At 35.3% G+C, this 12391-nt stretch overlaps 1 protein-coding gene across 1 annotated transcript; it reads right to left on the bottom strand.

Annotated features, from left to right (window-relative positions):
• Positions 1-8800: 8800 nt before the first annotated feature.
• Positions 8801-11664, bottom strand: LOC143915095 (uncharacterized). The gene is made up of 2 exons (XM_077435524.1): positions 8936-11664; positions 8801-8842 (listed from the first exon to the last, which is right to left on the bottom strand). The coding sequence occupies exon 1, from the start codon at positions 11496-11498 to the stop codon at positions 9888-9890; it is 1611 nt and encodes a 536-aa protein (XP_077291650.1). The 5' UTR covers positions 11499-11664; the 3' UTR covers positions 8801-8842; positions 8936-9887.
• Between the last annotated feature and the right edge of the window lie 727 nt (positions 11665-12391).

Genomic DNA, 12391 nt, shown 5'->3' with positions numbered 1-12391 from the left:
TGGATGTGTTTTGAGGGCTTTTTTAATTACTCAACCCCATTTTGCACTTGATTTAAAAACCCGGAAATTCGACGTGCTGTTCAAAGCGGCGAGTGCTTTGTAACGATCTGAACTTTGTAAATTACCTTCGTATACTGTAGAATGGGTTTTAATCGGAATCACTTCATTTGAAACGTTTTGCGGACTATTTTGGACGTTTTCACGTGTGAATTTCGTTTCGGCGAGCGAACGTTGGGCAAATCGCGTCAATTACCCCCAATCTACACGGTCGTAACTGAAGTCTCACTTTTGAATATTTATATAAATTTGTTCGCCACTGTTGTTGGTGTTGTTGTTGTTGTTGTTTCAGCAACGAAACCGTACTAGACACAATGAGGGACTTCAGTACAAATAATATGTCTCAAGCGAGGCATAAGTCGCCAAACTAAGTCCTACGAAACTAACTCTGTTTTCGTTACTTATTGTGTATTTTAGATACAAACAGTTATTGCAGTTGTTATATTAAATTTTTGAATTATTTTAAAAACATAATTATTCATTTTCAAATGTTATTCTTTTATTTTTTTTACACTAGTAGCTATTAATTTTCTTTGACGATCACCTTCACATCTACATGCTATTTATAATCAGTCAAAAAGTAAGATTTCAATTCTTCATAAACATATTTTAAGAATATCAAGTTATAAATCTTTGATTATTTATTTTATGCAGAAAATTTTTATATCATTTCAGAAAATCTACATACATATTATACCTATACCTATCGTTCTATATGCATTAATTTCATCTGATTTTTTACATCAGTCTTACAAGGTATTTATAATTTTAAATTGGACACATCTTTAATTATAGTTACAATTGGATTATTGTCGAGAAAATGTACCAAAATTCGGCATATACATATATTAAGTTCGTATTAACAAAAAAAAATAATTTAATTTAAATATTTAATTGATCGCACATATTCATTACTGCATATGAAATTACATAGGTTGAAGTTGAAATTGCATTTGAACGAATGAATTCCGTTTTTAAATTAAAAAATGTCACTTTGCCTGAAGAAAAATATTCTTTGATCAATGTGTTTTGCCAGTGATAATGTATTGATGTGAAACTTAAATATTGAACGCCAAAATGTTACTCTAACTCCAATGCACTCAAAGCAGTATGGAACACTGTATGTTTAGTATAACGAGGAGAGATAGGAAACGGAATACGTAGGTTAGAAGTATTACAGGGGCATTTGAAGAGAGATTGAAGAGATTGAAATGTCAATGGGCGGGTCATGTAGCTAGAAAAATGGACTAAAATAGTGTTAGAATGGTACTTGAGATGATGTAAAAGGGTGAAAGCAATTAGAAAAATGTTTGGGATGAGATGGATGAGAGTTGCGCAAAACAGAGACGAATGGAAGCGTATAGGAGAGGGCTTCACCAAGCATTGGATGGTGAATTACTGTAAATGTGTCCATTACTGTAATTTAGGTATCGGATGAAAAACAGTGTGTTAAATGATTTTATTATGAATAAATACAGATGTACATATTATTTGTTTTTACATATATACCAGGAAGGCCTTACATGCTAACCCCAATGTGCCTTCCTGGCCAATTACAAACATTGCAGCATTTTTTTTATTATACGAGTCGCTGAATTACGAGACACTGAAAAACTCGCAAATTAACGAGACATCTATGAATTGTACATGAATGTTATTGTACATAAATCAATCTCAAATAGTGGTAACATAGTACATAGGTAGGAAGGATATTTAGCCAATTTTACCGGGAACCGTTTCAACAATGAAATCAGAAAAAATTGGCAAACTCTGATAGGAAACGATCGACCTGGAGTCATAAATATCCAGGTCTGACCAGCAGCACTACAGATATACTCAGAAAAATTATTTTCAATCGAGGTCAGCTCATGGGATCAAACTCGGTGCCTCTCGACGCTAAGCAGAAGCTTAACGATCGAGCTATGCTGCTGGCTAGTTGGATTTTTGATTGTTGATTGTAGTTGCATGATGGGTAATTTTAAACTGATAGTTTTAGTAACTAGAAAGTACTTGATTTTCCTTGACGTTCCCTTTGAAATGTGTAAGTTATAATGTGTGCTAGGTTACAGTCATGAAAAATCTCGAAAATAAAATTGTTTGTTGTTTTTTCTTAGCAAGACTCGAATTTCGACTACAGGGTGTCTTGTAAATAATTCTGAGTTTTACGAGCGACCAGCTTTGATGGGATAGAGCCTTAAAGCCACGGAACACGTCTCAGTAAAAATCCCGCGGGAATGCGAGCATTAGCACGTCGCAATTCTTATTGCCGCCCCCGCGCTCTCTCCTCGGCATCGGCCATATATGCCTTTCACATCCCCCTAGTAATGCACGCCGCACCGCTCTTCTTTCCGACTTTAAAAGAAAAAGCCAGAGGTTGTGTGGAAATACTGTATTCGCAACGGTAGAAATGCATAAGATATGCGCGCGCACACCGCGAGGGAGAAAACGAAAGAGTGTTTCAATATTAAAGAGGAATGCGCTCGGTTAGATATTGAATATTTTTACACAGCGAATGGCCGAAATAAGGGGTGAATGGTAAACTCTCACTGGAGGTGTGTACCTATTTTGCATTTGAAGAGATAAGTTGGAAATAACGGTGGGGGATGATGGCCAACGATTGCACCGCACCTCCTCCAACTATAGTGGAACGTTCGCGGGGATTTTACGATTTAAATTATTCATATATTTATATGTACATATATATGTAAGTGAAACGTATAAAATTCTTTATTAAATAATTTACCCATATATCTAAATAAGATCTGGTGAAAATATTTATGTTATCAAATGCAATAAGTTTATGCGCCTGTTTTATGTAATTTTAAGTACACATTGATAGTATTGATTGCGTGTGAAATACATATATACGGCGCTATGAAATTTCACTCAATTACAGAACAATTTTAAATGTCAATTCGAACCGACTCATATTTGTGAGTCGTGTTTGAAAAAAAATATATTTATTTATTAATATCAAGTATCATCGTTATTATTTCTTGAGTAGAATAAAATTCTTTTATATTATATTGCAAATCATTTATAAATTTAAATGCACATATCTTCATTATGACTAATTCTACTTCATAAAATCTACTTAATAAATATGGCTAGCGTATTTCACACGATTAAAAATTAAATTCACTTTTATGTTGATTCACAATCGTGATTGAGATCGACCAAATGTTGGGAACCCATGGCTTATACTATCTGTGAGTAAATTTGTCACGATAACTTGTTACGTTCTATGTCTACCCTTACTTACGTTTTTAATATCAATAAATACATTAATATCAATTAAAGTATTTATTAATTTTTTTCGTTGATTTCATCTAATTTTATTTTTATTTTATTTAAAAAGGCTCACCAACAATGTACATACATTACACAATATATTCTTTACACATTTATGATTCTGGTATAATATACATACATCAATTATAGGTGTGCACAACATTATTTATTTATATTACAATTAAGACATATTTGTCGATTACAATAATAATAATAATAATAATAATAATTTTCTGATGATCAACATTGAAGTATATAACTATATTTTATTAGATTTCTTGTGCTTTTGCTGGAAATAAGGAAAATTTAAATTGAGAAAAGGGATAATTTCAATCAATTAATTTAACAAGAGGTTTACTGATATTAAAGACCTTCATGAAATTTACAGTTTCTTATCATCACCTTTAAATAAGAATGAAAATTATGTACAAAGTCTGGGAAAAACCATCGCAATGATTTTGTGGGAAATGGATGTGGGAAATATAGAATAATAATAAGTGATTGAATTGTAAATGACGTTAAATTGAGACGGTTGAAATCTTTTTTTATACTTAGATATATGGAATTTATTGAATCTAGAAAAATACTTGCGTACATAAATATTTTTAACTTTAAAAAGAAAAATCATCAACAAAAAAGTCGATTGTCATGAAAATTTACATGAAAAGCAGCTCCCAACTTCGAAAAGGTTGGGTATCCTTGGTATAGGCAGTGTTTGAATGCTACCCAAATTGGATGAAAAAATCAGCAATGCCAAGTCGACATCAGTTGATGAATTTGTTTGTAGAAAAATGTAACATATCATAAAAAAGGATTGGCAAACTTTTTTATTTAGCAGTAGACACTTTTAGATTACCAGTAGTGTTTTTGATTTTGAAAACTTGGCCCGCAAAGCAATAATGTTTCAGCATATGAGTATTATACTAGCACCGTATTTAGTATGTTAATATAATCGACGCAGTTGTACAACTGCATTTAACTGCACATACATGCATTTAAAAAAATTAGAATATACCGAAGGCGACCGTCGCCGACTTCGCCATTCGTATACATATATTTGTATGTATGTATGTACACACAAATGAATTGCAAAATAGTGGAAATAGAGATATAGTGTCGTTAAAGTGCTGTTGTTGTCGGCGACTTTAAATTATTGCGTGTCAAGTAGTCGCACGCTCTTTGTACTCACTCCCCCGTTGTTGGGGGAAAAGACCTACGAAAAACACACACCCCCCGCCCCCTCCCTGTCCAATGCAATAAAAATGCAGCGCCCCCACCGAATGCGATTTTGTCGCAATGCGTGCAAAAATGAAGAATAATTATTTCGTATTTGTGTTATTATTATTTAAATTTCACTATCACCCTCCCTATCTGTACACGCTTCTTTGTTTGCGTCGCGCGGTTGCAACTTATCGACTGTTTTAAGTGATTTTAGACTGCATAATAAATTATGGGCTGTAAAAAGTTAACGATTTACGCACATAAATTTATCAACTTTTTACGCGTTGGATTTGAATCACACTGCAAGTACGTGTGTGTCATTAAGTGGCGGAAAAGTATTACATTTGCTACCGTTCAAAGCTTATGTAACAATCAGAACAATCACAAATTTTAAATGAACTTCGTTTCTTGGAAATATTTTTGTCGTTGTAATAAGTTTTGAATTTAAAAAAATCTGATTGAATTTAATTTCAGCAATATTTTTTTTTGTTTTTGATCTGGCCAATCTTGTTCAAAAATCTTGTTCGGCCAAATTCCGTATAATATATACTTTATATATATAATATATACTTTATATATATAATATATACCATATATATAATATATACCATATAATTTTTTTACCTGATTATAGACAATAAATCATACCTGAAGGATAGACAATTTCAAGTAAATATCAATTAGCCAAATCAACAATATGCGCGATCAAATCCGGAGTGGCCCAAGGTAGTGTTCTCGGTCTAATCCTGTTTCTTATATACATAGGAGACTGACAGACAACAAATAAAATAACTACTGAAATCTTTTCTGACGACACGGTAGTGATGGCTTCATGTGAAGGTCCAGAATTAGCCTCATTTTATTTACAAGGAAACCTGAAGAAAATCCAAAAGTGGCTACAAATATGGAGAATAAAGGTGAACGAACAAAAGTCCGTCCATGTGATATTTACAATGAGGAAGAAAACTTTTCTTCCCGTAAGTCTAAGCGACTTGGTATTCCCTCAAGCAGAAGAAGTAACATTTGGAAAAAACGGAAGCAGCTAAACCTCAAATTCAGAAAGCATTATTGGCTAATTAGGAAGAACGCTAACCATGGAAAATAAACTCCTTGTATGTATGTCCATCTTGAAACCTATATGGATGTACGGGATGCAACTGTGGGGCTCAGCCAGCAACTCAAACCTGAATATCATACAAAGATTCCAAAATAAAATCCTGGTAGTAATTTTGGACGCCCCATGGTTTGTCCCAAATGATTTAATTCACCAGGACATAAGGATGCACAGTCATATAAGAGATGAAGGCGGCAGTCGTCAAATATAAAAAATAAACTGGAGAACCGTACGGAATGTCCCAGAAGACAGATAGGTCATAAATAATGAAAAACACACATATCAATTGGGCCAATAGTCCGTCAACTTTACAGAACGTGACGATACGGTGAAATATTGCTTGCATCGTATCAATATTGACATAATATGATGTTTCCAAAAATATTTAGATGAGCATGACAGCACTTTAGTTAGTATGGGTGCACCCGCCACTATGACGTCACGTCATGCGTGTATATTTCCACTGTGGCCAAAGAAAACCGGTCTTGTTACGTTTCGATGACATGTACTGCTGTATAATATAAAAAGTGTTGATTGCCGCTGTTTCGAATACGTCACTAACACATACGGAATGGGTCCATGTACATGTAGAATGTACTGAAAAATATTTTTTGTACTGCTGTTTACGTGCCGGCTTGAATTGCACTGGTGTAAACGAACCTTTACGTGTCAATTAATGTTTCATTGCATGTATGTACTGTATTAAATATTGAATTTGATACCCTCCCATATCCCGTTTCAGTATTTTTCTCGGAATTCCGCGATGCACGGTCGAAATACATTTAGTGTGGGAGTTAATATCACATTGTGAGCTTTCGTGGAAAACTATTTTTCGCTAGCTTCAATTATTAACGGCTAACCGGAAATCGGGTGCACTAACCGATGGCTAAATTACACGGGTGCCGATCGAATTTCTCGGAATACCGATGACGAAACGTGTGTGCGGTTCGGTTTCACCACAAACAACCCCTCTCCCTCCCGATGCACTAGCATCGTCCAAGGGTCTATGCAGTTATGCAGTTCGCTTTCGACTAATCACTTTCCGGGAAGCCGGCGCAGAAAAAAAGACAATGGTCGGTAAATAATTCAAAACGTAGCGTAAGTAGCGAATGATTGATGCCAAAGGGTAGGTACGAATTCTGTGTAGGGGTGGGTGTGTGTTTGTACGTGGGGTACGATGGTGTGTAGTGGCGAGCGCCGCTTTGTACGAACGTCGCGATTTTGCGCCAAGTTTCGCCAAACTCGAATTACACTAAAAATATACGACCGACTCTACTATACTTTAAAATGTAAAGTTTGCTTTATTGCCGCGCGTCATGCGAATATAATAACGCGGAGAAATGGCAAAAATGAAACATACAATAAAATAAAGTAAAAACACGTCACACAAATAACGCCTCCCGCTCTCTCTCTCTCTCGCCTTCGTTATTATGTGCACGCGTACTTAAATAATACAAAAAAATATTGAATAAAAAATATACACACTTATATGTACAGTATATATAAACGCTTGTACGGCAGTGCGGTGGTGTTTTGATGGAATATTTGGAAAAATTGTGGAACGCAGCGGTGGTCCACGTGTATTGGCGAAAGTTTAATTTTAGAAATACATGTGATAGTATTAAAATAAGTTTGGCCTTAAGCGGTAACTATTTGTAAATAAATTTGACGTAATTGTGTACGCGACTCGTATGTTATTAACATCTTCTTGAATGTATGTATGTATAGCTAATATTATACATAAGTACATATGTACATATGTATGTATGTAGATGAGGTGATTTGAAAATTATTAGATACTGTTTTGTGGATTTTTTTTTAAATTTAAGTTGACAGTTCTCTTCTTCTTCGTTTGCTCAATGCTGAGCATCGTGGTCATCTACATACATACGATGTTTGGAATTTGATGGACGATCCGCCTCCACTCCTTCCAGTTCTGTGCCAAGTTGAAGTCAACGATTCCGTAGGGAATTCCGTCCAGCAAAGGGACGATCCCGTCAGTTCTTTGATCTGGTATGACCACCTCTAGGGAGACCATCCTCTCGCTCGCCTTCTCTTCAGCGTTCCGGTGACTATCAGCCTCTCTAGACGCTCCACATTCTTCCTGTTAATATGGTCAAAGTCAGAACAAACCCTTTTCATACATATTGCGAAGATTCAATCTGAGACTGCCAGCACTTTGAAGATGGAGATTTTCGTGCGTTTTGCGGGCTATCCGCCTCCAACACCACATTTAGAATGCATATACATACATATGTACATAAAATGTCCCTTTCTCCCTTTTTCAGGGTTCATGTATTGACTCCATATAATGCAATGGGGAATCCGGAGATCGCATCAGACGAATTTTCGTTCTTCTCACAATAGAGTGGTTTTTCCATGTTTTGACTGACTGATCATCACTTCTGCGAATTTCCGATTGGCATCCTTCTTTCCTTGAGATCAAGGTGCTGAGGTGGATAAATTCGAATTCCTCATAGTCTTTTAGAACGTTTGACTTTATGAGAGTCTCAAATTTGTCAACGAATAGGATTTTTTTTTGTATCTAGACCCAGGTGTTTACTTTCTCTTTCTATTGGTACGGTGATTATTCCGCACAAAGCTATCTCGCACACATCACTTAAATCTCGAAAATTGTAACCATCGAGAGGGGGAGAAAATTATGAAAATTTCTTTCTAATAAACTATATACCTATATATATATATATATATATATATATATATATATATATATATATATATATATATATATATATATATATATATATATATATATATATATATATATATACCTATATATATATATATATATATATATATATATATATATATATATACCTATATATATATATATATATATATATATATATATATATATATATATAGGATCCGGATGTGAAGGATTCCAAGTGAAACGCAGATTAAGTCAGAACTATGTATTTATTAACACATATCTTCGGGCTCGTTCTCCAACAAGTGACCATAACAACACGCATCCGGTCTTTCCCAGGCATACCACACACACTCTGTCTCGGCTCGTTTAAAAATCAATTCTACATTCGGTCATTTCTGACTGTCATTCGCCCTCGGATGACATTCTTCGTCTTTTATATTTTTACAGCATTTCATCTCACATTCTTTTACATTTCATCTTCTACTCTATACAATGTATCATCTTACATTTTTTAAAACATTTCCTCTATCATCCTCAACAATGTTTCATCTCACATTCTTTTACATTTCATTTTCCACTCTATACAATGTATCATCTTACATTCTTTTAAAACATTTCCTCTATCATCCTCAACAATGTTTCATCTCACATTCTTTTACATTTCATTTTCCACTCTATACAATGTATCATCTTACATTCTTTTAAAACATTTCCTCTATCATCCTCAACAATGTTTAATCTTCCATTCCATAAAATCATCTTATATTCTCCTAAACATGCTTTCAATTGTCACAATTACAATTTAAATCACAATTACAATCATCATCACAATTACAATCATCATCACAACTACATTTCAATACACTTATACATCAATCATTTCACAATTTACATAACAATTACAATTATAACAAATTAATCGTTACACATTTCACTACAAATCAATTTTTTCATTTCAACACAATTCAATCTTCAATAAAGTTACACATAACAATTAAAGTTACACATAAATCATCACAATTACAATTTAAAATTATGTCAAGCAATACAAAACATTAAAATCAATACCTTTACAATGACAAGTTAAATCTTTACATCGGAAACAATCACATTTTATAACATTACTAGAATTAGCAATAAACATTAAAATCAATACCTTTACTATGACAGGTTAAATCTTTACATCGGAAACAATCACATTTCAAAACATTACTAGAATTAGCAATAAAACATTAAAATCAATACCTTTACAATGACAGGTTAAATCTTTACATCGGAAACAATCACATTTTAAAACATTACTAGAATTACATTTCAATACAGTTATCTTATATTCTTCTAAGCATGTAACCAAATTAAAACATGATTCAATATACAAAGCACTTCCCAAAAATACTAGAATAAGCAATAAAACATTACACTTTTCAATCATCAAATTACAAGTAAGGCTTAACTAAAAACCCTCCAGGCATTTCACTTATTCTCTAATTCACAAACGCACACTTCACTTCCATCGGTGCAACTTAAATTCTATCCAATGCCCTCGGCGATTCTCTGTGACTGTCCGAGGAATCTGCCGTCACCCCACAGATATTCTGCTAGTAATTTACCATAAATGAAGTCAACACATATTGGTTCTAGCTCACTGATACATCCAGTAAGTCTTTTATCAATCCATGGTTCTATTTTCTTTTCCATTGAATTAACATCAATCCGACTACGACCGAGCTTGAAAGTGAATACAGTCTCTTTTGGTGTTGAAATTTTGACTGGGTCCCTTAATCCTTCTTGTGATTTAGCCATATCTTTCTCTTTGTCTTTATGTTTCTCCTTTTCTTTATTCTCATCTTCAGAATTCTTCAAATGACTATAATCCTTAGATCCTTTTCCAAATTGATCATCGGGTGGTTCATCTGTATTTGAAAACGGTATGTCTCCGTAGTCCCAAAGTCTTCCTCTTTGCAAACCATCACCGTCCATACTTCCATCAGCCAGGTTCACACCTCCATCAGCCATGTTCGCATCGTCCTCTTCATCATTGGAAACAATGAGTTCTCTTTGAGCAGACATCTCTCGTGAAGCCCGTTGCTGCAAAGGTCTTTTTCTGTGCAAACCATCACTGTTCACACTTACATCAGCCATGTTTACATCTCCATCAGCCATGTTCGCATCGTCCTCTTCATTATTGGAAACAATGAGTTCTCTTTGAGCAGACATCTCTCGTGAAGCCCGTTGCTGCAAAGGTCTTTTTCTGTGCAAACCATCACTGTTCACACTTACATCGGCCATGTTTACATCTCCATCAGCCATGTTCGCCTCGTCCTCTTGTGTTAGAATACTGACTGGTTCTCTTATTTCTTCTTGTATTGGAATACTGACTGGTTCTCTTATTTCTTCTTGTATTGTCAAGACAGTCTTTGTTTTGGTGCTGTTACATTGAGCTGATATGTGCCCAAACTCGTTACAATTGAAACAACGAGTTCCTCTCGTCTTAAACCTACAGTCGGCTGCTAAATGACCACGTCCACCACAATTGTAGCATCGTGAACTCAGTCTTTCTCGGTTTTCACGGTTTCTCACGGGCCCCGTCACCCTGGGTTCGTCGTCTGGTGTTTCACCGGCCCCACTTGAATCGGAGTCAATGGGCTCTGCTTGAGCAAGCATTTCTCGTTCTTCAAAGACGAGCTCTTCGTCATCCCACTGGAACTCTTCTATCAGCTTCTGCTTAAGGATAGTCCATGATATAATTATCCCTTCTGAATCCAGGAACATTCTCGCTGTTCCTACGCAATATATTCTCCCGTAGACCAGTTGCTCCAGGGGCGTCCAGTGGAAGAACTTCGCAAATTCTTCCATGTGCTCAATCCACCGGCTGATTGGCACACCGCCAATCCCCTTAAACCGTGGCGCGTAAGTCTCGAATTTGTCTCTGTCAAAATATGGCACTTCGTCTTCTTCTTCCTCTTCATCGTCGTCGTCATCATCTTCGTCTAAGTCCGCGAACCTCTGCATCTCCACGACAGTTAGCCGACGTAAAACTGACGCTGACATTGGCGCTATCGTCTTGGATATCATCATCGTCGTGTGGCGTGTTCGCTGACGTGACGTCACCGACGTCACGGGCTTCCGCATTCTCGTCATCGCGCGCGCGTCCTAACCTCAACTGTCAAAACTCCGCGTCGTCGTCTGACCGCTTCTGGCTGTCACTCGAAATGTCTTCAGGCATCCCGGAGGGGCCCCCAAATATAGGATCCGGATGTGAAGGATTCCAAGTGAAACGCAGATTAAGTCAGAACTATGTATTTATTAACACATATCTTCGGGCTCGTTCTCCAACAAGTGACCATAACAACACGCATCCGGTCTTTCCCAGGCATACCACACACACTCTGTCTCGGCTCGTTTAAAAATCAATTCTACATATATATATATATATATATATATATATATATATATATATATATATAAACCAGCAGTATGGCTCGGTGGTTGCGTTTGTGTTTAACACCAAGAGGTTACCGGGTTCGATCCCATGCTAATATTTAATCCTACTGGTCATATTTGTGACTTCAAGTCAATCGTTTCCTATCAGAGTTTGCCAATATACATATCTGATTTCATTGTTGAAACGGTTCCTCCATCAAATTGGCTACAACCATCCTACCAAATATCTGAATTTGACTTTTGTACAATGTGTAAAAATTAATGTACAAGTCTAAATCCATAGATGTCTCGATGGATTAATTAATTAATTAATTGATTGTTAATTTCGTGTTCTTCAGCCTCTCGAAATACAGTGATGTGTGTAATAAAAAATGCTGCAATGTTTGTAATTAATTGTCTAGGAAGGCGCATTGGGGTTTACATGTTAGGCCTTCCTGGTATCTATGTAAAAATAAAATAAAATAAAATGTAAATATGTGTGTATTACATTTATGATCACAAATTTAATGCGAAAGTGTCGTTATTTTTTAGTGTTATTACAAAATCAGATTTCAAATTATTAATGTTCTTTTAGTAGAATAATAACGAGA

This window comes from Arctopsyche grandis, chromosome 8 (assembly GCF_051622035.1).
Source record: "Arctopsyche grandis isolate Sample6627 chromosome 8, ASM5162203v2, whole genome shotgun sequence".
Taxonomy (NCBI): domain Eukaryota; kingdom Metazoa; phylum Arthropoda; class Insecta; order Trichoptera; family Hydropsychidae; genus Arctopsyche; species Arctopsyche grandis.
Note: the sequence above shows the minus strand (reverse complement) of the source record. Positions and strands in the feature narration are given on the sequence as shown.

What these genes read in the sequence shown, in the direction of transcription:
- LOC143915095 (XM_077435524.1), bottom strand. Translation starts at nt 11,498, where the DNA reads ATGACGAGAATGCGGAAGCCCGTGACGTCGGTGACGTCACGTCAGCGA.